General features: G+C 41.4%; 2 protein-coding genes across 5 annotated transcripts in view; both read left to right on the top strand.

The window, feature by feature from the left end:
• Positions 1-27,488, top strand: part of cmtm6 (CKLF-like MARVEL transmembrane domain containing 6) — a 99,815-nt gene that overhangs the window by 47,729 nt on the left and 24,598 nt on the right. For all 4 annotated transcript variants that reach the window (XM_041184835.1, XM_041184836.1, XM_041184832.1 and 1 more), the window contains exon 3: positions 9,705-9,881. In XM_041184835.1, the coding sequence (XP_041040769.1) occupies positions 9,705-9,881 (177 nt within the window). The remainder of the gene's footprint in view (positions 1-9,704; positions 9,882-27,488) is intronic.
• On the top strand, positions 16,622-17,116 carry LOC121276436 (60S ribosomal protein L27-like). Its single transcript, XM_041184837.1, has one exon. The coding sequence runs from the start codon at positions 16,667-16,669 to the stop codon at positions 17,075-17,077; it is 411 nt and encodes a 136-aa protein (XP_041040771.1). The 5' UTR covers positions 16,622-16,666; the 3' UTR covers positions 17,078-17,116.

The following is a 27,488-nucleotide window of genomic DNA, read 5'->3' as shown; positions in this document are numbered from 1 at the left end:
TTGTTGGAGGGATCAATAACCGGCGGGGGGCATAGATTTAAGGTAAGGGTAGGAGGTTTAGAGGGGATGTGAGGAAGAATTTTTTTCTGGAACTCACTGCCTGAAAGGGTGGTAGAGGCAGAAACGTCATAACATTTAAGAAGTATTTGGATGCGCATTTGCGATCCCATGACATACAAGGCTATGGGCATAGTGCTGGAAAATGGGATTAGAATTGTTAGGTACTTGTTTGACCAGCACAGACTGGTCAATGGGCCAAAGGGCCTTTTTCTGTGCTGTAGAGCTCTGTGACTGACTTTCTAAATGGTGGTTAAAAGATAGCAACAATGGATGTCCAGAGAAGCTTGGGGTCCAGGTACACAGGTCATTAAAATTTCATGAACAGGTACAGAAAATCATCAAAAAGGCCCTCTTGTGCCCCCTTTTCTGCTGCAATGTACTATACTCACATTCATAATCAGCCTCAATTTTTCACCCCACAAATGCATGTTTTCCTTACTAATACCGTATAACTGGACACAGTGGTTGACCAGGTATTACAAGTTGTGTTGCCAAGATTTGTGGGTATTTAAGACATGCATCCACAGAGCAGACCCGGCATGGTGAATGACGAAGAGAAGTGAGTCTTCCAACAAAATAAATGAAGTATGAAGTTGGTTTCAAGCTAAAAGTTGTAATGTTTATTAACTCATCAAGTAACTGCTGCAGCGAGGGAATTCGGTGTTAGTGAAAAACTGGTGTGAGATGACAGAAGATGGAATCTGCCCTGAAGAAGATGCCTCATACCAAATATGCCATGCAAACAGGGACCAGCCATTGTCCTGATCTTGAGAAGCATGTGTTGGAATTGGTCCTCGACAATCATCAGAATGGTTTCATCGTGACCAGAAATGCAATGCGTATATATGCACTTAAGCAGACCAAATCAAACCGTGAGTGTCCAGCAAAGGTTTCAGAGCAACAGCAAGTTGACATAGCTGTTTTAAGTAACAAAAGTGTCTGATGTTGTAGCAGAAGATCAAGATTGCTCGGAAATTATGAAAAGAACTCTCTACCAAAATTACCATTATGAGAAGCCAAGCCATTCAAGGATTATGTTCTCACTGAATACAATAGGCGGATGGTTGATGGAGAAAAGCCTTTACAAAGAGTGGAAATATGCATGGTACCCCCGCTTGATGTTTTATATGATCTTATTATCAAATTGTTGGATGCTATTTGTGCACAAACCGTCATCAAATCATTCAAAATATCCAATTCAATGGATGGAGAGGAACATGATCTGTTGTGGAGAGATGATTCTGAAACCAAACTCTGTTCAAGAGTGGGATCCTTACGGCGATGCCATAACCAAAGTGGTTCAGAATGAGTTTGATGTCTGATGCTGAAGACAATGAAAATGCTTTCATTGTGGTTAAAGGTATCTTTGTACAATTACTCTATTCAATAAACCGTGCCACATTGATCTAATATGAATTACCAGTGTTATGTTTTCTTTTCACATTTCAAAATGGTGCCCACCCACAAATGGTTCACATTTTATACTCCGCATGTAAGTTAATGCCTGTTTTTGCAACGATTTTTGGAGGCTTCAAAGGTCAACTTGTATATTACCATCTGCAGTAACTTAAGAATCTGCTTTGTAGACCTTATATATGCTGTACTGTATGTCAAGTGATTTCTTCTTAGTTGGATCTGATCCTCATGGCAATACTTTTCCTCCATCCTAGAGTATTATCTTTGTTACCCAATTGGTGACTGTACAGTTTACTCCTGATAATTTAAAGCTTATTAATGCAAATTACTGGATCATTTTAATTGCATTTAAGGGACTGGTTCCATTTAATGCAATTGCTTTATTTCAAACTTTTTGGGGTGTCAGCTAACAACAGTTGGAATTATCAGGAATAGTATGTATAACCAAGTTGGCTATCACTGAAGCAAATTTGTATTCGAGTTTTTTTTTAAGTATGTGGTTTTACTCGGGCATTAAAGCAGTGAGGCAATGATTATTTAAGGCTGGGGGGAAACACAGGACTTACTGACAATTTATGCAAGTGTGGAACAAATGTGTGTGCAGTAAGTTCTTGCTTAAATGTTATTTCACTTAAACATTGTTAATGAAGTAGTGCCACTTACCCATTTAACATTCAGTTTCATTTTAACATTACTTACCACGGACTTCCTCTTCTGTGGCCTGCCTGCTCACATGACCCTGCCTGCATTCTCTCACCAGTAGTCCCTCTTCCTCCCACTGCCAGCTTTGCCTCCTAGCATTATTCCCCGGCCTTGCCTCTGCCCAGTCTTGGCTTTGCCCAGCATTGCCTCCCGTCCTCTGTTCTTACTTGGGGACTAAGGGAAGTTCTTGCTGCTGCACTCTTGGCTCCTGATTCTGCTGCTGAGCTTGCACTGAAGCCCTGGGCTCCATCTCATGGCAGAAGTTGGTTGGTGCAGGTAGTCAGGGCTCAAGCCACTACCTGCAGTGATGAACTTCTGCCACTAGATAGAGCCTGGTCAATCTAAAAGTACTGTTATGTAGGTGAATGTACTGTAATTTTTCAACATTGTACAGTATTGTATGTTGTATTTATTTTATATTTAGTGATGTATTTTATTTTCCAAGTTATTTCAGCTAGAAATGCACGGTGCTGCACGTGGATGACAGTATTTCAACCCTGTACAATGTTTTTTTTCTGGGTGAGAAATTTCCAAAGGTGCCTAACTCTGGCTTTAACATTGATTCCTAAGTGAATCTATGATTCACTTAAAGTCATGATTTTCTGAAACACAACCACAACTTTTAAGTGAGGACTCCCTGTAATCTGAAAACACTTCACTAGATTGGCAGTTATGTATCCAGCCCTGGAATATTACCACAAGGGTGTATAGGAGGCAGAATAAAACGCAACACACTGAACCACAAACACATAGCCGAACTGAGTTCCTAACCTTGGCTCTCAAGTTGAAGCAGTTAAGGTCACTCAAGTGTGGAGGCTTCACTGGTGGCCAGCCAAGATCAACATATGTAGTAGTTGGAGATTATTGATTTAGTGGGGCCTGCAAAAAGAAAAGATAAAGCAAAAAGAAAAAATGCAAGCTGTACTAGAAAGGTCCACTACCCTCTAAAGTTAAACAAAAATATAAAGTGAAATAAATTCTAGACTGACTACACATGATTCAGTGACTCTGAAGCTGTTCAAAACAATACTTCCATGCAAAGTGTGACAATAAAATAACGCAAAACAAGTTTAGAAAATGGATTATATAAACCGTTGTAGTAATGGGTATGATATGCTCACTTAATACACTGTTTATTATGCCCAGTCCTATCAGTATGCTCTGTTCTTGAATGGTTAATGTCCAAATAGTCATTTGGTAGTACAGAACTTGGGTATTGCTGAAAAGAGACATGTCTAATCTTTTCGTCTTGCACTCATCTGGATACTTGCAAGAATACCAATATAAAGAGGAAAACAACAATTTATACTGTATGTGAAGAGAGTGCTGATTGGTTGGCAAGTGGCATTGCCATGGAGAATGCACTACTGATGGCGACTGACAGTTAATGCCAAGCATTGTTTTAAATTTAAACCGGCATCTTGATCCTGATTGGTCAAGGCATTGCCCTGAGGAATGATTCAGTGAATGGCTGTCACTTATTTGGTTTAGCTGAAACAGGTGCAATGTATGTACATGTTCTTTCTGCCTGCAAAGAACAGAGCTCTATGTATTATATATGTAGCTTCCAGTACTTACAAATACACCACGCTGCAAGCCCAATTGACAATCTTAAATTGGTTGTCAGCGTAATTCTTAGTATATTGAAGATTATTTAGCGAATGTTGTCCAATCACAAAATCACATCGAATGTTGGACACTATGTTTTGAGTTTTGCCAGCATGGGCTCGTTGGGTGTGGCCTGCACCATGCCCATTGTGAACTGTGGCTGAGAATTGCTGTTTGTCCAACTTCTTCAAGATCTCATCAACCTTTTTGGCTGTATCATGGCATTGATCCCTATCCTAATTTTATAGCCACATAATGACAGTCTTATAATCAACAGATGTTCTTGGGTCTTTTCTTACTATGCATGACTGAATTAATCTGCCTGCCATTTGTACACACCAATATTCTACGTGGATGTTCACAATCTTGGAAACAAAATGATCCATGTCATCCTTGCAATGAAAACAGAAAATGCACCTGTGGGAGAGAAACAGAATTAACGTTTCAAGTCCATATGACTCTTTGGGATGAATGCACTGGGAGAGGGAAATTTAAGAAGATAGTTGGTCCTGAAAAGAGATTGGGGTTGACCTTTCCGGTCCATGGTGCCCCTGTAATTAAACAAAGTTTTGGCTGAGGAGAGCAAAGCACAGCCATGGTCCAACTTCACCTGACATTTGATGACTAACGCAATTGTGTACCAAATGAGGGACTAATGATGGGGGCAGTACTTGGCAGCATCACCACCTGCAAGTTCCCTTCCAAATCACACGCCATCCTGACTTGGAAATATATCATCGTTCCTTCGCTGTCACTGAGTCAAACCCTGGAACTTCCTTCCTAACAGCACTGTGGCTGTAACTACATCACGTGGGGTGCAGCGCTTCAAGAAGGCAGCTCACCACTGCTTTCTCAATGACAGCTAGGGATGCGCAATAAATGCTGGCCTAGCCAACAACACCCACGTCCTGTGAACAAATTAAAGAAAAGAAAACATGAACGGAGCAGCCAGTGGATGCATCTGTAGGCACCAGAGGCAATGAGATCAGCAAAGGGGCCAATCTCAGCCAGATAATCGGACAGGACCCGTGAGTCATTTTCCCTAATTGGCCGCCCCCAAGTGAATGTGGTTGGCCGGCCCCTTCCCACGCCCTTGAGAATTCCACTGGCAGGAGACCTGTCTCCTAGACTAAATTCAGCCTATTGTCACAGCAAAACTATCACAAAGGTACCACACAAGATATTTCTTGATTGAAAACTGAATTGGTCACGTATCATCTTTCAAAGTAAAGCTCTGTGATTGGGTGATCTTGCTTATTTAAGCTGAGCTGCAGTGACATCTTTAGAAGCCAGGTTCTGTAATTCCACCCATTCAGATCTTTCTAGCTTCAAATCAGGGTGTAAATGATAAACTCAGAAAAATCAAAGAGATTTGATTGGAAACCGTAAAGGTGATCAGGATGTTCTAAGTAATATCCGATAGAATTCTCTGCAATGAAATGAAAGTTCTGCATATAGGCACTAGATGGTGCCATACACCCTTATGTGCTATCATTGCTTTTTAAGTAGTGTATCACATACAAACCTGCAAGTATTTTCCACTAGTACCTGTATGGAAACCAAACAGGTTTTTCACAGGTCTCTACAATCTGTAAATTGTTTTGGAGTTATTGGCTTTTTTTTTTTTTTGGAGCCTTTTGGGCAGCTTTTGCTTTCTGCTCTTGCCACGGCACTGAAAAGGCATTAACCAAAGTCACAAATAACATCCTCTGTGATTGTGGTGAGCTATCTTTCCTCAACCTCTCTGCGCCCTTTAACATGATCAATCACGCCATTCTCCAACACCTTTTTGTCCCATTGCCCACTGCAGTGGAAATGCCCTCACCTTGGTTCTACTTTTATTTACCTGATCGTAGCCAAAGCATCTTTTCTCACCTCAACATTGTTACCTCAGAAATTTCACAAGAGTCCATCCTTAGCTGCCTCCTCTTCCTTCTATAGATAACCTGCATGGGGTCAGCTTCTACCTGTGTGCTGACAATACCCGGCTGTGTCTCTCCACCACTTCTCTCAACTCCGTAGAAAAGACATAACTATTGTTTTCAGCCCCTGCCAAAAATATGTACCCTTACCATAGATTCCAGTCTCCTCCCAACCATTGCCTCAGGCTGAACCAGACTGTTCATAATCTCAGTGTCCTGTTTGATCCTGAATTTATCCCATATCCATTGTCACAAAGACTTCTGCACCCACTTCCAAAACATCCCTGTCTCAAAATCTGATGCTGAAACATTCATCCATGCCTTTGTTACCCCCAGACTCACTCATTTTTTAAAATTCATTTGCGGGATGTGGGCGCCACTGCCAGACCAGCTCTTATTGCGCATCCCTAACCCAATTCCTTACTGAACCTCCCATCCTCCACCATCCGTTAACTTCAGCTCATCCAAAACTCTGCCATTCTTATCCTTTCCCGCACCAGAATCCACTCACACAATCTCTTAGCTCAGGGATTGGTAACCTTTCAAAAGTGGCATGAGAGGTCTTCATTTTTTTGCTAATTTAAGGTCATGTATGCTAGTAATACATTTTAGCACTTATAGGGTCTCTATATATAGTTAAACTATTGTGTGTAAAATAATAGGTTTTTCAAAATGCTTAAAAAGCTTCATTTAAAATTATATTAAAATGCAGATCTCACCAATTTAGTGTGATCCTCACCCTTGCTTTTTCTTCCTTAGGAGCTGACATTTAGTCAAATATACCCCTCAATTTACAGTGTAAAAAATCACAACGTCAAACACACTGCATTGTTCAGCATTATATGATACTGATGTAAACAGCTAATCAGGGCTTAAAAATATTGCAGCAATACATAAAACACAAGCATTTGCTATTTAAATTCTATACATCTTTTGCCAATATCTTTTTGGGATAAGTAAATGTTTCCTTAGAACTTTTCCTGCCATTAATTGGACTAGCAGTGTAACTGCCACACAAAATCATCTCTAGAGGTTGCCAATCCCGGTTGTAGCTCTTTGACCTACTTTGCCTCCCAGTCACTCAATGTCTCAGTTTAAATTCTCAACCATGCTTTTCAATTCTTTCATACAAACATACGAACAAGGAGCAGGAGTAGACCATTCAGCCCCTTGAGCTTGTTCTGCCATTTAATAAAATCATGGCTGATCTGATAGTAACCTGAAATCTGCATCCTACCTACCCCCAATAACCTATCACCCCCTTGCTTACCAAGAATCTATCCACTTCTGCCTTAAAAATATTCAAAGACTCTGCTTCTACCACCTTTTCAGGAGGAGAGTTCCAAAGACTCACGACTCTGAGTGAAAAGATTTCACCTCATCTCTGTTTTAAATGGACAACCCCTTATTTTTTAACAGTGACCCCTAGTTCTAGATTCTCCTACAAGAGAAAACATCCTCTCCACATCTACCCTGTCAAGAACCCTCAGGACCCTATATGTTTCAATCAAGTTGCCTCTTACCCTTCTAAACTCCAGCAGATTCAAGCCTGGTCTGTCCAGCCTTTCCTCATAAGACAACCCACCCACTGATGAACCTTCTCTGAACTGCTTCCAATGTATTTACATCCTTCCTTAAATAAGTTGGCCAATACTGTACACAGTACTCCAAATGTGGTCTCACTAGTTAGTGCCCTGTACAACTGAAGCATAACCTCCCTACTTCTGCATTTAATTCCCCTCGCAATAAATGATAACATTCTACTAGCTTTCCTAATTACTTGCTGTATCTGCATACTAGCCTTTTGTGATTCATGCACTTGGACACCCAGATCCCTCTGAATCTGAGCTCTGCAATCTCTCACCATTTAGATAATATGCTTCTCTTTTATTCTTCCTGCCAAAATGGACAATTTCACATTTTCCTACATTATACTCCATTTGTCAGACCTTTGCCCACTCACTGAACCTATCTATATTTTTTGTAGCCTCCTTATGTCCTCTACATAACTTACTTTCTTACAACTATCCCTTCACCAGTCATTTATATAAATTGTAAACAGTTGAGGTCCCAGCACTGATCCCTGTGGCACTACATTACATCTTGTCAACCTGATAAAGACCCATTTATGCCAACTCTCTGCTTCCTGTTAACCAACCAATCTTCTATTGATGCCAACATGTTACTTGCATATCATGAGCTTTTATTTTCCACAATAACCTTTGATGTGGCACTTTATCAAATGCCTCCCTACCTCTGCATCCTCTTCCAGTCCTACAAACCCTTCCTTGAATTTCTTCCGTTGTTCATCCCCTTTCCTCTACTGCCATTTTATTGGCTGTGCTTTAAAATTTGTAATCCCTGGTATTCTCTTACTAAACCTTTTTGGCTCACCACCCCATTCTCCTCCTCTTAAGTGATCTTTAAAAGCCACCTCTTTGCAATATTGATTCTAATATTATTGGCAGAGGCCTGGAGCAATGGGCCCTTCAATCTGTGCATGGTCAGTGCAAGACCAAGGAAGAGGAAGGAGAGAAAAGAACAGAGTAAGAAACTTAACAAAGTAGGCCTTTAACATGTGATATGTGGGGATGGGGTTTGGCAGTTACTGGCATTCAGGTAGTTTGATTCTCCACTTTCATTTTGATCTCACGTATTCTATCTACAGTGTATAGTTCTGTGTAATAATTTACAATAACTTTTTTTATGAACATTTCACTCCAGAGCTTGATCATGCCAACATTTTAGCTCTTTGAACGATGTGTTTACAAATTCATTCTTCTTGTACTGTTGGGGGGATGGATCTGTGCCACTAGCACCTGGGAGATTGAAAGTGAAAAGATACCTTTCAGTGGTGGATAATGCAATGTTGATTTTTTTTTTTTATTTGCTATCTCTCAGTGGATTAAATATTCCATGGAAAACTTAAGGATCATGGAATTATCACCTGTGGAAGGTCATATATCTTGGCAAATTTCACTCTGGTGGATTTGACAGTTAGTGAGATATTTACCTTCTTGGAAGCTTTACCTGTCTTTATTCGTCTTCATCTATGTACTGTCCAGTAAAAAGATCATTCAGATTGGATAAATCGCCTTTTATCCTTTCATAATTAGGGTAAAAATTACAATTGATAGAGCTTACACCTGAATGCCTGGTGCGCTGGGAATATATTCCTGTATGAGAGCCATCTTTTACACGGGCATTAACTACTTTAATTTCAGTAGGTTATATCTTCCCTAAAAATAGCATTCACAAACTTGTGTGCTGCATTAGACACATACTGACTACTATTCAGTGCAGCACTGCCATCATTTCTTCAAGCTTCACTGTTTCTGCTCATTCAGATCAAAGTGGATCCTGCAAGACACTGTAATGTGTCAAGATCAGTAACCTTATTTAAATACCATTTACAGAAAATTTTAATTATCATTTGACACTTTTTTTTCTTCAACAACTTGCCCATAATGTAAACTAATCTGAATTTTAAGCATATTCAGAAACAGTTGGTCATGCTGTTATGAAGGTTTGAGAAAAACCACCCACTCATTTAAAGCTGAAGCATTACTGAGCTGATTGGGCATTTTGGGTTTGGGTGGCACGGTGGGTTAGCAAACAGGCTTCACACCTCATCCCTTGGATTTGCACACAACCTAAATGATAGTTGTCAGCGCCCGAAACAGAATGAGTTTCAGATAATAACTTAATTCTTAATGGGCACAACTTCACATCAGAAAGCTTCCTTCAATTTTCCACTAAACTGAGGCATCAAGGCTGGTTATTGTGGAAATGGAAATGTCACCTTGGGTACTCATGTGAGGCTGAGGTTAAAGTGTTTTAAGGGTTTAGCTTGTATATGGCCATTACTATTCTTAACTGTATAATGTTAACAATGGCAAAGGACAACTAAACTGGGTTGATCTTTATGTTTACTTCAAAGCATGATTTACAGGATGTATGCTTATCTGAATTTGTTTTGTCTTTTCTCTTGAATAGGTCTTGTCATTTGTGGCCTTTATTCTGGAGGAGATAGTGTATAGCTGCATGAACTGTCATGCGCTTTACTTCTTTGAGTTTGTCAGCTGTAGTGCCTTCTTACTGACCACTTTCCTGCTAATCATACTGACTACTTCTCTGAGAAATAAATTGAACCGGATCAGCTGGCCAACAGTGGTAAGTAGAATAATTTGATTCATTAAAAATGCTTTGTGTTCTGTTTAGCTTTACATTCCATGGGCCTGGATATCAATTTCTTAATGTTTTTCATCTATGATTCTGTTTTAATATGCGTTACCAGAATCAGTCAAATTCAAACTGACCCCAATAATTTTGTAAACTGGGTTTTGGCCATACTTAAAGCAAATTTGATTCACTCCACATGATATGAAGTAACAACTGAACTAAGCATACTTGATCTGCCATGGACAATGACAACATCACAATTCTAGCAATGGATACTTTGAATACTTGTGCTCCAGAACTGGCTACTCCTGTAACCAAGCTGTACCAGTACGGCTGCAGCACAGCTACCCAACAAAGTGGAAAATTATCCACAAAAGGCAGGACAAGTCCAATCCAACTAATTATCATCCAGTTTTGGTTCCACCAGGATCACTTTTTACTTCAGACCATAACTCCCAATCTACTTCAGCTGCTTCATCAAAGTCCTTCCATCTTTCATAAGGTCAGAAGGGGGGGCTTGGGGGGGGAGGGGGGCGCACATTTGCTGACGATTACACAGTGTTGAGTAAATTTCCCATTTCCTCAGATGATGAATCAGACCATGCCCATATGCAGCAAGACCTGGACAAAATCCAGGCTTGGGCTGATCAGTGGCAACAGCCACCATGCTACACAGGTGCCAGGCAATGGCTGTCTCCAGTAACAGAATCGAACCACCTCCTCTGACTTTCAGCAGCATTACCATCACTAACTTCTGCACCATCAACACCCTGGGGTGATCATTGACTAGAAGCTTTATTGGAGTAGCCACATAAATATTGTGCCTATAAGAGCAGATCAGAGGCTGGGAATTGTGTTGCAAGTAATTCACTTCTTGACTCCCCAAATCCTTTCTACCACTTACAAGGCACAAATCAGGAGTGTGATGGAATACTCTCCACTCCCCTGGTTGAGTGCAGTTGCATCAACACATATGAAGTTCAACACCATTCAGGGCAAAGCAGCCTATTTGATTGGCAGCCTATCTACCACTTTAAACATTCACTGCCTCCATCACTGGTGCAACATGGCTGCAGTGTGAACCATCTACAATTTGCACTGCAGCAGCTCACCAAGACTTCTTCGCAGCACCTCCCAAACCGGCAACCTTTACCACTTAGATGGACAAAGGCAGCAGACACATGGGAACACCACTGCCTTCAAGTCCCCTTCCAAGTCTCTCACAATCCCAGCTTGGAACTATATTGCTGTTCCTTCCTGGTCACTGGTTCAAAATCCCATAACTCCTTAACTCTCAGCACTGTGGGTGTACATACACATAGACTGGAGTGATTCAGGAAGGAAGCTCACCACCACTTTCTGGAGGGATAGGTAATAAATGCTGTCCTTGCCAGTGATGCCGACATCTCATAAACGAATAAACCAAAATGTTACATTGGTGGAGCAGTAGTGGTTCTGAGGAAATCTCCAACTATCAAGTTTGTCCCTTATTAGTGCTGTCATCACTCAGGATTTCGATTAACCAGTTTGTTTTTGAACCAATTGCCTTTTTTTACTTTTATAAGCAATCTGGCAGCTAAAGTCTGACCTTTTTTGCCTGATTTTTATTTTCGTTTTTTTCCACCTATTGATGCATGATTTGCAGTAAAATATCAAAAGTGGAGCAATTCAAGCTGCAAAATCAACATAGCCTTGAACTTCCTTTTAATGTTACCAATAAGGAAGGTATCTGTACCTTCTAGAAACAAGATATCCTACAACAAAGAAAGAGAAAGATGCTGCATAAAGTAAATGCATAGTACATTGTCAAGGCCATAGCAGAGTCAGGTTAATTTATCATAATACAAACCTTTGTTTTTGAATTTTTCAAAAAGTGGTAATCCTGTTCCACATTCATAGGAATGTACACCTGGAAACAAAAAATATTGATGACCCATTCTTCCACTGATTATGTACAATCCACTCGATCATGGACTGAAATCCATTTACACTCTTGAGGAAATGTCTTTTCTTCTTGCCCAAAAAGATCAGTTAAACAAACCTCCAGAATATCTGTCTAATATTACATTTTACATTGTTTACTTTTGATCAGTTGCCTTATTTTGTCATGATACATCTATGTTCCCATAAATTCAGGAACAATTCACAGAGCTTTGCATCATGGCTATTTAACAGCTACAACAGGAAAACTACAATTCTATTCATAACAAGGGAAATCGTATTTGACAAATTTATTAGAATTTTTTGAGGATGTGTCAAGTAGGGTAGACAAAGGGCAACCAGTAGATGCAGTATACATGGATTTCCAAATGCATTCAATAAGATGCTACACAAAAGGTAGATACACAAAATAAGGGCAGATGGATTTGGGGTTAATGTATTAGCATGGATAGAGGATTGGTTAACAAACATGAAGCAGAGAGCAGGGGCAAACGGCATTTTCAAATTGGCAGCCTATAATGAGTGAAGTGCCACAAGGATTTGTGCTGGGGCCTCAACTCTTCATAATCTATATTAATGACATAGAGAAAGAGACAGAGACTAATGTGTCTTAAGCTTGAAAATGATACAAAGTTAGGCCAGAATATAAGCTGTGAGGAGGACACAAAGAAGCTGCAAAGAGATATAGGCAGGTTAAGCAAATAGGAACACAGTGACAGATGGAGTATAATGTGGGGAAGTGTGAGGTTATTCACTTTGCTAGTAAGAATAGTAAAGCAGAATCTTTTTTAAAAGATGTGAAACGTCTAAAAGTTGATGCTCAGAGAAGCTTAGATGTGCTCATTCATGGAGTACAACGTTAGCATGCGGGTACTGCAAGAAATTAGGGCACATGGCTGCCATTATTCAAGAGAATTGGAGTAGAAGAATAAAGAAATCTTGCTACGATTGTACAGGGCTTTGCTGAGACCACACCAGAAATACTATGCAAAGTTTTTGGTCTCCATATTTGAGGAAGGATATATTTGTATTGAAGTTGGCACAGTGAAGGTTCATGAGATTTGTTCCTTAGATGAGAGGATTGTCCTATGATGAGAAGCTTGAGTAAATTGGACCTATATTCTCTTAAGTTTAGAAGAGTGAGAGGTGATCTCATTGAAACATATAAGATTCTGAAGGGGTTTGACTGGGTAGACATTGAGAGGTTGTTTTGCCTGGCTGGAAAATCTATAACATGGGTGCACACTCTCAGGATAAGGAGTCAATTCTTTAGGACTGAGTTGAAGAGAAATTTCTTCACTCAAAGGGTTGCAAATCTTTAGAATTCTCTAAAACAAAAACAGAATTACCTAGAAAAACTCAGCAGGTCTGGCAGCATCGGCGGAGAAGAAAAGAGTTGACGTTTCGAGTCCTCATGACCCTTCAACAGAACTGAGTGAATCCAAGAAAGGGGTGACATATAAGCTGGTGTGTTGGGGGGGAGGGTGTTGGGGGAGAGAAGTGGAGGGGGTTGGTGTGGTTGTAGGGACAAACAAGCAGTGATAGAAGCAGATCATCAAAAGATGTCACAGACAACAGAACTAAAGAATACATAGGTGTTAAAGTTGGTGATATTATCTAAACGAATGTGCTAATTAAGAATGGATGGTAGGGCACTCAAGCTATAGCTCTAGTTGGGGTGGGGGGAGCATAAAAGATTTAAAAATATTTAAAAATAATGGAAATAGGTGGGAAAAGAAAAATCTATATAATTTATTAGAAAAAACAAAAGGAAGGGGGAAGAAACAGAAAGTGGGTGGGGATGGAGGAGGGAGCTCAAGACCTAAAGTTGTTGAATTCAATATTCAGTCCGGAAGGCTGTAAAGTGCCTAGTCGGAAGATGAGGTGTTGTTCCTCCAGTTTGCGTTGGGCTTCACTGGAACAATGCAGCAAGCCAAGGACAGACATGTGGGCAAGAGAGCAGGGTGGAGTGTTAAAATGGCAAGTGACAGGGAGGTTTGGGTCATTCTTGCGGACAGACTGCAGGTGTTCTGCAAAGCGGTCGCCCTGGTTACGTTTGGTCCTTCCAATGTAGAGGAGACCACATTGGGAGCAACGAATGCAGTAGACTAAGTTGGGGGAAATGCAAGTGAAATGCACTTGAAAGGAGTGTTTGGGCCCTTGGATGGTGAGGGGAGTGGAAGTGAAGGTGCAGGTGGGCATGGGGTGGTGCCATAGGAGGGGGTTGAGGAGTAGGGGGTGATGGAGGAGGGGACCAGGGTGTCCCAGAGGGAACAATCCCTACAGAATGCCGATAGAGGGGGTGAAGGGAAGATGTGTTTGGTGGTGGCATCATGCTGGAGTTGGTGGAAATGGCGGAGGATGATCCTTTGAATGCGGAGGCTGGTGGGGTGATAAGTGAGGACAAGGGGGACCCTATCATCTTTCTGGGAGGGAGGAGAAGGCGTGAGGGCGGATGTGCGGGAGATGAGCCGGACACGGTTGAGGGCCCTGTCAACGACTGTGGGTGGAAAACCTCCGTTAAGGAAGAAGGAGGACATGTCAGAGGACCTGTTTTTGAAGGTAGCATCATCGGAACAGATGCGACGAGGCGAAGGAACTGAGAGAATGGGATGGAGTCCTTACAGGAAGCGGGGTGTGAGGAGCTGTAGTTGAGGTAGCTGTGGGAGTCGGTAGGTTTGTAATGGATATTGGTGGACAGTCTATCACCAGAGATTGAGACAGAGAAGTCAAGGAAGGGAAGGGAACTGTCAGAGATGGACCACGTGAAAATGATGGAGGGGTGGAGATCGGAAGCAAAATTAATAAATTTTTCCAAGTCCCGACGAGAGCATGAAGCAGCACCGAAGTAATCATCGATGTACCGGAGAAAGAGTTGTGGAATGGGGCCGGAGTAGGACTGGAACAAGGAATGTTCTACATACCCCATAAAGAGACAGGCATAGCTGGGGCCCATGCACGTACCCATAGCCACACCTTTTATTTGGAGGAAGTGAGAGGAGTTGAAGGAGAAATTGTTCAGTGTGAGAACAAGTTCAGCCAGATGGAGGAGAGTAGTGGGGGTGGATATGGATTGTTCGGGCCTCTGTTCGAGGAAGAAGCTAAGGGCCTCAGACCATCCTGGTGGGGGATGGAGGTGTAGAGGGATTGGACGTCCATGGTGAAGAGGAAGCGGTTGGGGCCAGGGAACTGGAAATTGTTGATGTCACGTAATGTGTCAGAGGAATCACGGATGTAGGTGGGAAGGGACTGGACAAGGGAGAGAGAAGGGAGTCAAGGTAACGAGAAATGAGTTCTGTAGGGCAGGAGCAAGCTGAGACGATCGGTCTACCGGGACAGTTCTGTTTGTGGATGTTGGGTAGGAGGTAGAATCGGGCCGTCCGAGGTTGGGCGACTATCAGGTTGGAAGCTGTGGGAGGAAGATCCCCAGAGGAGATGAGGTCAGTGACAGTCCTGGAAACAATGGCTTGATGTTCAGTGGTGGGGTCATGGTCCAGGGAGAGGTAGGAGGAACTGTCTGCGAGTTGACGCTCAGCCTCCGCGAGGTAGAGGTCAGTGCGCCAGACAACAACAGCACCACCCTTGTCAGCGGGTTTGATGGCAATGTCAGGGTTGGACCTGAGAGAACGGAGTGCAGTAAGTTCAGAGAGAGAAAGAGATTAGAATGGGTGAGAGGAGCAGAGACATTGAGACAACTAATGTCGCACCGACAGTTCTCAATGAAAAGATCAAGAGAAGTTAAGAATCCAGAGGGAGGGGTCCAGGTGGAGGGAGAATATTGGAGGTGGGTGAAAGGATCCGTTGAAAGGGGAGGGGACTCCTGCCCAAAGAAGTGAGCCCGGAGACGAAGACGGCGGAAGAAGAGTTCAGCATCATGCCGAGCCTGAAATTCATTGAGGTGAGGGCGTAAGGGTATGAAACTAAGTCCTTTGCTGAGCACTGAACGTTCAACATCAGAGAGGGGAAGGTCAGGGGGTTTAGTGAATACACGGCTGGGGCTGAGATTGGAAGGTGGGGTGGGGACGGAGGGACAGGCAGGGGTGGAGGGTCCTAGATGGGTGTTGGTGTTGATGAGTTGTTGGAGCTTGCGTTCCTTAGCACTTGAGAATTCTCTACCTCGGGGAGTTGTGGATGCTGCGTCATTAAGTATATTCAAGACTGAGATCAATAGATTTTTTGGACACCATGGAAATCAAGGTATCTGGGGGTAGGGCAGGAAAGTGCAGTTGAGGTAGATGATCAGCCATGATCTTATTGAATGCTGGAGCAGGATTGACGGGCCCTATGCCCTAGTCCTGCTCCTATTTCTTTTGGCTTACTCATACAGCCATTTTTAAATTGTTAGGTTTAGCACTGGAGAATTGTAAATGTTACATCTTTGTTCAAAAAAGGGTGTAAGCATAAGTCCAGCAACTGCACGTCAGTTAGTTTAGCCTTGATGGTGGGGAAACTTTTAGAAACAATATTTTGGGACAAAATTAATAGTTACTTGGGCAATGTGGTTAATTAAGGAAAGAGGATAATGTGGTTGATGTGTCCCAAAAAGCACTTGATAAAGTGTTGCATAAATGACTTGTGAACAAAGTTCGAGCTCATGGAAAAAAGGGACAGGGATGCCTGTGGTTCTTTGTGGACTATGGCTAATTAACTACTTAATCACTTAGCAACAGACTGCAAAGTTGGCTGAGTGCAAGAAACAGAGCAGTGGTGAATGATTGATTGATTGTTTTATGGACCAGAGGAAGGCTTATAGTGGAGTTCCCTAGGGGCTGGTGTTAGGACTACTGCTCATCTTAAGCGGGTGGCGGCCATTGAGCAGCAGCAACCGAGCCGAAATGGGCAAGTTTATGAAACCTGGGAAGGTTGTTCTGGTGCTGGCCGGACGCTACGCTGGGCGCAAAGGTGTCATCGTGAAGAACATCGATGATGGAACCTCTGACAGGCCCTGCAGTCATGCTCTTGTTGCTGGTATAGATCGTTACCCTCGTAAAGTGACTGCCAAAATGGGCAAGAAGAAGGTGGCCAAGAGATCCAAGATCAAGTCCTTTGTGAAAGTATATAACTACAACTACCTGATGCCAACCAGATACTCAGTTGACATTCCTCTGGATAAGATCATTGTGAACAAGGATGTTTTTAGGGACCCTGCTTTGAAATGCAAAGCCAGACGGGAAGCCAAAGTAAAGTTTGAGGAAAGGTGCAAGACAGGAAAGAATAAATGGTTTTTCCAGAAGCTCCGATTCTAAATTGTATTTCAGTATAAATAAATATTCAGTTAAAATGTTTTGAGCATCGGTGTAGTATATGAATAAGTTTACTTTGCTTGAATAGTAAAAACAAAATTAATGTCCTAGACTTTGATATACAGAGCACAATTTCAAAATTTGTGGATGACATGAAATTTGGAGGTATTGTGAACAGAGGATTAAACTTCAAAAGGACATAGCGAGATTGATCAAATGGGTGAACAAGTGGCAGATGAAATTTAATACAGAGATGTGTGAAGTGATTCCTTTTGGTAGGAAGAATGGGGAACAGCAATATAAAATAAAGGGTATAGTTCTAAAGAGAGCAGAGAACCTGGGGTTATATGTGCACAAATCATTGAAGTGGCAGGGCACGTTGAGAGTGTAATTTTAAAAAGTACATGGGATCCTGGGCTTTACAAATAGGGGCACGAGTACAAAAGCAAGTAAGTTATCATAAATCTGTATAAAACACTGGAGTATTCAGCATTCGAGAGGGTGCAGAAAAGAATCATGAGAATGGTCCGAGGTAGGGTCTTCAGTAACATGGAGAGATTGGAGAAACTGGAGCTGTTCTCCTCGGCAAAGAGAAGCTTGAGAGGAGATTTAAGACAAGTTATTTAAAATAATGAGGAATCTGAAATTGAATCGTGGCTTTCAAAAGAGATCATTATTTGAAGAGGAAAAATTTGCAGGGCTATGCGGGGGAAAGGCAGGGAACGAGCAATAGGTGAATTGCTCTTGCAGAGAGCCACCACAGACATGACAGGCCAAATGGCCTCCTCCTGTGCTGTGCTGTATCCATTCTATGATTAAGTAATGAACATGGTGTTAACTAATTTAACTAGAAGTCATTCCCACATATCCAGAACTTGATTCTTCTAATCTCTCTTCTCATTCAAAGCATGCTAAGGCTAAAGCACCTTTATACTTTGGGGTGCTTCCATTAGAAGCGGTTCTGTAATATGAGGGCAATTGGTTTTAAAATACTTCCCATTTGCATTCAGAGTAGCAAAACACTGACAGCAACAGTTTGGATTTGTGATTCCTGGCAACGGACAGAGCTGTAATACAAAAAAAAACTCGGCTGACTTGTACTATAGGGCTAAGAAAATATTATGGGCAGCAATATCTGGCACCACTGGAAGCACCAATATAAGTTTGTTCCTGGTGATCTCTCAGGAAACCAGTTGGGTGAAGTGAGTCTTGGTATCACTGGAGGATTCTGCATTACCTTATTTATATTACCACGTCACCTTCAAATAAAGCCAGATACCATTGGAAAATTTTATTTACTTACTTTGCAAAAGATAATTTCAGCCTGCACATGAACAGCGAAGCAAAGGAAACATTTATCGTTTATTCCCTTTAGGAATCTTGCACCCAAAATAAACCTATAGGAAAATAGAAATTTGCTTTATTCAAAGAGGGCTGTAAGTAAAAAAAAAGAATATTCAGTTCTGGCTGGCAGTTAATTTCTCTGGTGTCTATTTATAACATTAAAGGCCACACTAGTATCATGTTTCAAATTTGGGCTAATAGAGAGCCTGTTAGTAGGCGCAACATTAAACATCGTTAAATACCATCCGTGGAATTTCACAGTAATGTGTTGGGAATGATGATGGTAAGTATGTAACAGCTATTGATTCAGTTTCCAAAGAGATGACGGATTGGTATAAGACACCATTCATAAAGGAACTTGTTTTCTTCTCGTTCAGTCTCTTTTCGAACATTTGCTTCCAGATACAAAGTATGAGAGCAAAGACCTCTAGAATTTGGAACTATGGATTTATCCCTTTTGAAAATTAATGGCTTAGTTAAAAGGAAGCAGTCATTATTAGTTACTACCAGGTTTTATAGAAATAAATCCAAGAAAATATTTTTAAAGGGGATGATTACTAAGAAATCCTTTCATGTAAGGCACCTTTTCTCATTACCCTTTTTGAGATGTTTTTAGTCATCTGTCTTATGATGTGTCAAAAAAAATTCACCACAGTAATTCATTTGACAACAAAGCAGTTTCTCAGTTTTCTTTTTCCCTTTCTTTCAGTTTTTGTGTTCAGCTCATCACACACTAATCACTAATAGTTTAAAAAAAAATGCTTGGTTTTAACAGGATATCCACCATCTTGTATATACAGGAAAGTATATATTTCCGCTTTTAACAAAAGCTCTGCAGACTTGAAAGAGACCAGAGCAGCTGGCAGAGAGAAGAGACTATAGCCACTAGCGCACAAGAAAGAATGTGTGGACAGGTCTAGAACTACAATGAAGGAAAGGAGGAAGCTCCCTTGAGCATGGGTTACAAACTTATAGGCTGGAATCTAGAGTCCCCCACCAGATGTGTTTTTGGTGTGGGGTTGGAGCTTATGTAAAATACGAGGGGTGCCAAGCCCATGCTCGAGTTGTCCAGCATAATACAATAGGTAGGCAGACAGTGAAATCGGCAGCCTGCCCACCACATTTAAATAATTAAAGGTCAGTTGAACTTGCCACCAAGGTAATTGACCAGGATATTATGCTGCCCACCCCATAACACTGTTGGCATGACAGGGGAGTGTGGGGGTGTGGGTTGGTGCAGGAGTGAGATGTCTGTTTTTTGAGGCCGTTGAAAAATGGTAGAAAAGAAGGAGCACAATGCACACGATTTGGGGTGGGTGGTTGGGGGGCGGGGGGGGCGCACCCCTCTATCCCCACCACCACCAAGATGTCACCACCCTTTGTCCCTCACCACCTGCCCTTCAAAACCCAGTTCCTTGCTGCCTTCTCTCGTCTCCCTAGGCTCTCGGATCCCTTCCTGCCCTAAAGCTCAAATTACTCATCTCTGACAGCCATCACTCTTCTTCGTGCTCCTCCTTACAGGTCCCGCACTCAGGACTGAACTCTGGTGCTGTGAGGGCTGCTAGAACTGCCAAGCCAGTCAGATTTGCCAGCAGCTCTCGGGCTTGGGACTTCCTGTCCAGTGATGGTGGAAGTCCCAGTGTGAACTTGCTTAGCCCACTGACAGCGTGCTGTGGCTGTGGGTTGGCTTTTTCCAGGTGCATCAGGTGCTGGCCAACTTCCCTTCTGGGGATGCAAGCAGTCCGCTCCCCATAAAATCCAGCCCTGTATACTGTCTGTGCAGCGTTAGTTGATCTTTCTTGGGATGTTTCGTCGGCCTCAGTATCTATCAGATAAGGAGGAAATAATTAGCTCATAATTCTTACTGCAGTTTGCTGTCCTATGAACTCTGAGAGAGAGAGAATGTCAAGTAACAACAGGATCTTGCTCAGCCACAGTTGCCACCATAGCTGATTGACTTGCTGTTACTCACAATGCAGGCTCACCCATGAAGAATGGTCTGTAGGGTGGGGCACCTGTGGACTTCAGTTGCTTAATGAGATACTGTAGCCTGCTAGGCTACGGACCAGGTGCTGGAAGGTAGGATTAAAATGGGCAGCTAGTTTTTTTTTATGCCAGTGCATACATGGTGGGCTGAATGGCCTCTTTCTGTGCCGTAGCTTTTCTATGGTCCTATGCTACTGTCATACAAATATAAAAGTTAAAGTGCTTTCATAAATGAACAAGAAGGCTATCCTATGTGTGTGTGCACTTTGTAAATACAATACTGGGCGTCGGTTAGCTCAGTTGGCTGGACGGCTGGTTTGTGATGTAGAATGACACCAACAGTATGGGTTCAATTCTTGGAATGGCTGAGGTCATCCATGAAGGCCTCTCTGTCTCAACCTCGCCCCCTCGTCTGAGGTGTGGCAACCTTTGGGTTAAACTCACCACCAGTCATCTCTCTAAAGAGAGCAGCCTGGGACTACAGAGACTTTCACTTCTTGTACAATACCCTCTGTATGTCAATATTTTCCAATTATTAATTCCTTTAGTCACATTTATAATATTTATAATAGCAACAGTATATAAACTGTTCACACTGCACTTGGAGCCTCCTGCCTCAAAATACCAGCAAATAATTTTACATTGCATGGTGTAAAATAAGCCCTGAAAATTAAGCCTTGTTGCCAAATGAAACCACTTCACTTTTCCAGTAGCTGCACTGTTTTCTCTTTCATCAACCCTTTTTGCTCCTAGGTCTTGTTACTAAATTGTTTGTGATGCTAGATTTATATTAGTTAATCACTAACATTCCAGTTCTGTTCCTCCCAGTGCCTCAGCTTGTAGAGAAACTCCTCCAACCAATTCTATTTCTCTGTCTCCCAAATGGCTCAGTTTTGCTATATAAGTAAATAATTATAGAAAAATATTATGGACAAAGTAAAGCCAAAAGGCATTGGTTTAAAACCGAGGCTGATTTACTTCTGTGTACCCTCAAACAATTATTGCCTTCCCTCTGGCCCCATTTCATGTGATGACAGTGCTTGATCTTGAATTGCCTTAAACGCCACAGCAGATCAGCTAGTATAAATACACTGTCACAATTTGCTTGATAATTCCTTTCTTATCTTTTTAACAGATTTGAAAAGCTAGAGGCAGTAGTTTGCATGACAATTACTTACTACAGGTGCAGTGACCCAAATCCGGCACCCTCAGGACTGAGACCGTGCCAGGTTTTGGATTGTCCCGGGTTTTGGAACCAAATCCTTTTTACAGGCTGTCTCTGTGGCACACTCTGTGCTGATCATTAATATTGTTAAAAATAACTAGGTTGCGGATCGCGGGACAGGGAGTGCTTGCAAGTCCTCATAACCATTATGGGCAGAAACATTGAAGATTTAAAAGGTTGCTTGGGAAAACTTTTTAAAAATCTTTTAATCTTAAAGTGGAGTGATTCTTGCAGGAAAAGAGCATTCGCTTGGACTGCAATAAGAACATAAGAAATAGGAACAGGCCATTTGACCCCTCGAGCCTCCTCCGCCATTCAGTAAGATCATGGTTGATCTGCTTGTGTTTCAAATTCCACATTCCCCTCTACCCCGATAACCTTAGAGTCTTGTTAGGCAAGGGAATCCATCTATCTATTAAAAATATTCAATGACCGCCCCACCTCCTCCACCTTCTGAGCCAGAGTTCCAAAGTTGCTCAACCCTCTGAGAGAAAAAACTTCTCATCATGGTCCTAAGAGGGTGATCCCTAAATTTAAAACAGTGGCCCTAGTTCTGGACTCACCCATAAGAGGAAACATCCTTTCGGCGTCCACCTTGTCAAGACTGTTCAGGATCTTGTATACCTCAGTCAAATCACCCCTCACGCCTCTAAACTCCAATGGAAACAAGCCCAGTCTGTCCAACCTTTCCTCATAAGATAACCCGCTCATTCCAGGTACATAGCAGGGACAGAGAGAAATAGCTGATTTTTGATCCTCTCACCTGAAAGCTGGCTGGGAATGCTGAAATCGGAATGTTCCTGCCTGTGGAACAAGCAGCTTTGTACCTGGAGAATAGGGAGGGCTGGGGAGCTGAGGGAGGCAGATCTTAAAGTGCTGCTATGGACTCAGGTCCTGTGTGAGCACAATTCTTGCTGATTCCATCTTCTGAGATCAGCCTGAGAATTGCCTCTTCATTCTTGCACTTACTCTGTTCCAGGAGCAGCACCTGGGAGAGAAGTGTTTGGTTTTTGGACGGCTCCAGTTTTTGGATAGCCGCATTTGAGACACTGTACCTGTATTCTTAAAAAAAAATCAAGCTTAAAACCCCACGCTGAGCAATACATAACACCCTTGCATCAAAAGCTCATTGCATAGAATTTGATAGCAAATCATGTAAGTGGCTTTTCCAAGTCTGTTCATGCTACCTTGTCTCGAAGGTGGGCAAAAATTTTCTACTGAGTGAAAATATTCTTATCATTTTCTTTGTGGTGCGTTTCCTGCTGGATGCATCACTATTTGGTGTTTTATGACCCCCAGTTGTTTGAACAGATTGCCAGTTAGTTATGAAAGGCCTCATTAATCTCATGACATTCTGTTACTTCATGTCACTTTTTCCCCCAAGCTGTAATTTTGTTGCACGAATATATTTTGATATATGGTCTCTAACAATATTGCATTTTTGTTTTAGTGCAACCTCCCTCCTTACACTGCACCACCACCACCACCCCCCACCCCACTCCCCACTCCCACTGTGGTCAAAACTCTGTGTTTTAAAACACTACGGGGTAGAAATTTGTCTTGGGTGATGGCACGAAACGGACTGTACCAGATTAACTGCCCGTGAGATGCAGCACCTGATATACCGTTGACAGGAATGGAACTGACTATCAGTTGCATATATGGGACAGCTAATCTATTTTGCTTCAATGCCGAGACAGATTTTTTTCCTTTAATTTTATCCCTTCTAGTTCAATATTATCCAATGAGCATATTTATTTAATAATTTACCTGATGAATCGAATAACCTGCTCGTGTGCTATAAATTTTCTGTATTTCTGTATGTACTTAGACCTGAAATTTATCCCCTTAGTAATGTTATCTGTATCATTGAGGTGAAAAGACAGAACTTGTAGGAACGTAGTTTAAAATAATTCTATCTGCATCATTGTTCTATATTTGAATAATGTAAAAACATATCTATATTACATAACTAACTAAGTAACAACATATCGGAGCAAAAAGTGTCATTGGAAAAGGAAACATGCAGTTACTGGATAAGCCTTGAAGTGAATCTGTTTTGGAAAGGTGCCAGAAGTTTATTCTGTCAGTGGTTTTGAACCTGCCCCTGTCTGAGTTTGGTTTGCAGATCTTATTTGACACCCCAGCCGTGTAAAATGAATTGGTGGAATATTGATGATGTTCCAGATTTGACCTGCAAACCTGAATGGATGGAGTCCGCTGTGAAGGGAAATGACTTGTTATTTTCTATATGGTCAGTAAACGATGCTTCTACAAGACAGCGATTCACTTAACACAGGGTTCTTTTAGTACCCTTATCATAGGGCCTGCTTTTCATAACTATTCTTGTGAAAACTTTATTACAGCCAATTATTTGTTGTTGCTAAATTATTTGGGTTCATTTAATAAAATCTACACTGTTATTTCCTTATATGTTAACATGCTACTGTAGTAGCATTTCGCTAATGATTTAATGACGCTGTCTCAAATAGCCATTCTGAATATTGTTTGTTGGGCATCTATTGGTTTTCTGTTAGCTCATGTCTCATTGGGATTGAGTGTAAATGATCAAAAATATGAATTGTCTGAATCACTGAAATGGAGAAATTCAAAAGTATAAAGGGATGCAGCATAGAGCATTGTGTAACAGAAAATATTTCTATGGAACTTAATTACCAACATGGTGCTTTCATGAAAAGCATCAAATTATTGTTTTTAAATTTAAAATGCGAAGAGTTTGCTTTGAAAGTTTCATCAGCCTGTTGGGGACATTCTAATTTTGTGGTCAAAATAAAGGGTATCACATATTTACATATTTTCTATCAAGTCAAAATCAATTCTCTGTGCTTTCCACTCTCTGTCGTGTGTATGACGCTTAAGCTTCTCAAGTCACGTTTAAGTTTAATCCCAGTCTTGTTGTCCATCTTCAGTAAAATATAGTTGACTCTAGCAACATAATAAATTTATAGACCTAATAGATGTGTCACATATGAAGACTAAGGGCTATCGACATAAGTGGTAATAAAAAAAAGACTAAAAAACAAATTAGCTGTTTTGACCTGTATTATCCAGAATCATACAAAGTAGATAATTTGGTCATTTGTTTAAAGGGCAATAAATTTCATAATTATTTTTGTGGAAACTTATAAATCTAGGCCTTCTCTAGTCTTCGTGGCCATAAGTTCCAACATCCTGACAAATATACTACTCAAATCTCCATAAGTTACTCAGAGGACTCAGTGTCTGAGATCTGTGACCTGAAATTATTTAGAAGATCCTGTATACTATTACTATGGTGAAGCTTATATGATTAATTATGTTTTTGGACTGATTTGTAAGAGGGTTATAATTTTGAACTGTATCTTTAAATCTAGGGTAAATGAGAGGGGTCATGTGACCTGTCCAGGCGTTTACCTGGCTGTAATGGCTGCTGATAATTGATGAGAATCAATGGGAAGACTCAAATTGTGCTACTGAAAGGGAGGGGATGGATATTTACATTTGAGGGCAATCACAGCTGTGGCTATGTCACAATCAAAAGACTTAAGTCTCCTGAAACCCATAAAGATGTTATCTGTGTCAAGATTATAAATAGTTGTGCTGAAATCTGCCCCTTTGGCAAAAATAGCTAATTAACATTTCCACTTGGAGACAGGGGAAGCCATTTTCTATAAATCCAGGAATAACACAGTCCAATGCAGTTGCAGTTTTGGCTTTGTATAAGTTGCAGCTCACTTAAAAGTCGAGGCAGCAAAAAAGATAAATGTCAGGCCAGCACTTCAAGCAGACAGAATACTAACTTTATTGCTTACTGCACAAATTGTGGATGGGAGCTTGCGCTCAGTTTGAAGAAAGAGTTTGTGAGGAGAAAAGAGGCTAGGAGATTTGCCTAGCTTGGAACTGGAGGATGAAATCTTCAGGAACTTTCATCGGGGAAGCTTCAAATGGAATTCAGCCTGGTTGCAACTTGGAGAAAATAGAAATAGAATCTGCCAGGAGCTATTAGGGAGCTGTGGAACCATAGCAGAGGGCTATTAGGAAAGAGGGGTTTTTCTGTTTTAAAAGCCACAAAGCAGGAATGTCAGTAAAACCCATGCTTGAGCTAGGGAGTATTAAAGGAGAATTGGAGGATTGTTCAGCCAACTGCTAGTGGAAGAACCCCAAGAGTTCTCATACCTCAGAGAATAAATGGAATACTGAGGAGAAATCAAAGTTAATTACAGGGAGATAAAGCCAAAATACTGCGGATGCTGGAAATCTGAAACAAAAGCAAAAAATGCTGGAAAAACTCAGCAGGCCTGACAGCATCTGTGGAGAGAAAGACAGGTAACGTTTCGAGTTCGTAACTCTTCAGAGCTAAAGAGAAGTAGAAATGTGGTGAAATATATACTGCTTAAGGGGGGTGGAACAGGTGAAGCTGGATAGAAGGCCAGTGATAGGTGGAGGCAAAGGAGCGATTGCAAAAGATGTCATAAACAAAAGGTCAAAGGGGTATTAATGGTGATGGTACTGGCTAAAGGAGGTGCTAATGTTGACATTAAAGAATAGAAAGCTGAATGTGATAATGACTGGACCAAGGTAAGTGCTCTGGAAAGAACAACATGAGCAAGTGACAGATGGCCCTTGTGGGGGTGGGGTGAGAGGAGGGGACAGTGGTGGGGAAAAAAGATCGAAAATAGGCCAAAAGCTGGGGATAAAAGAATGAATAAAAATGGAAATAAATTTTAAAAATAATAATAAAAATAAATGGGAAAAATTAAAATTGAACATTGGAAAAAGGGGATCAAAAAGGGGTAGGGATGGAAGACAGAGTTCACGGTCTGAAGTTGTTGAACTCAGTGTTAAGTCTGGAAGGCTGTAAAGTGCCTAATCGGAAGGTGGGGAGCAATGGCATACCTTGGTTTGGTTCCAGGAGAAGTGAATTAACCCTCAAGATCCTGTCAAGTTTTGAGGAAATTCTTGGGTGGAAGTAAAAGTAGAAGAGAGTAAAGCTTAAATAACTACAAAATATTGGGTGGGATTTTCCAGCCCCGCCGCAAGTCAATGGATTTCTGGCTGGGGCGCTGCCTCGCCCACAACAGGGGCTGGAAAATCCCAGCTATTGTGTTAATTTCATTTTATTTAATTATTCCACATTAAAGTTGTTTTCTTTTAAGATGTGAAATCCAGTGGCATAATTCTTTCAGTTCATAACAAGGAGTTTGAACTCATCTTCAAACGTTAACTGTTTCTACTGGGATAGTAACAATACCATCCTTGTAATTCCTGAACATCTGCTGATAGTCACCAGTTAATGACTAAAAAGGAAATTGAAAGTAAACTTAAATCTTTTTGCTCTAAATTTCAACTGATATAAGTTCAGGCAATCGATGGCTTGTAATTGGTCCTAACTAGAATTTTGAATAGGGCATCATGAGCTTGCATTTTAATTGTTACAAAACTTCCTATTTGTTTAACATTTTTCCCACAATCCCTCTCCTGAATGCCAATAAAGTGAGTTTCCTCTGGCCTTTTCGACATGCAGTTTCCATTCTGCCCATTTTTTAATTCATTTACGGAATGTGGGCTTCGTTGACTGGGCCAGCATTTATTGCCCATCCCTAGTTGTCCTTCAGAAAGTAGTGGTGAGCTACCTTCTTGAACCATTGTAGTCCTTGTGGTGTAGGTACACCCACTAAGCTGTTAGGAAGGGAGTTCCAGGATTTTGGCCCAGTGACAGTGATATATTTCTAAGTCAGGATGTTGTGTCATTTGGAAGGGAACTTCCAGGTGGTGGAATTCCCATCTCTCTGCTGCCCTTGTCCTTCTAGATGGTAGTGGTTGTGTGTTTGGAAGGTGCTGTTGAAGGAGCCTTGGTGA

The sequence above is a fragment of the Carcharodon carcharias genome, chromosome 3, assembly GCF_017639515.1.
Source record: "Carcharodon carcharias isolate sCarCar2 chromosome 3, sCarCar2.pri, whole genome shotgun sequence".
In the NCBI taxonomy this organism is placed as follows: domain Eukaryota; kingdom Metazoa; phylum Chordata; class Chondrichthyes; order Lamniformes; family Lamnidae; genus Carcharodon; species Carcharodon carcharias.
The sequence above is the reverse complement of the archived record's forward strand: the minus strand, read 5'-3'. Positions and strand labels throughout refer to the sequence as shown.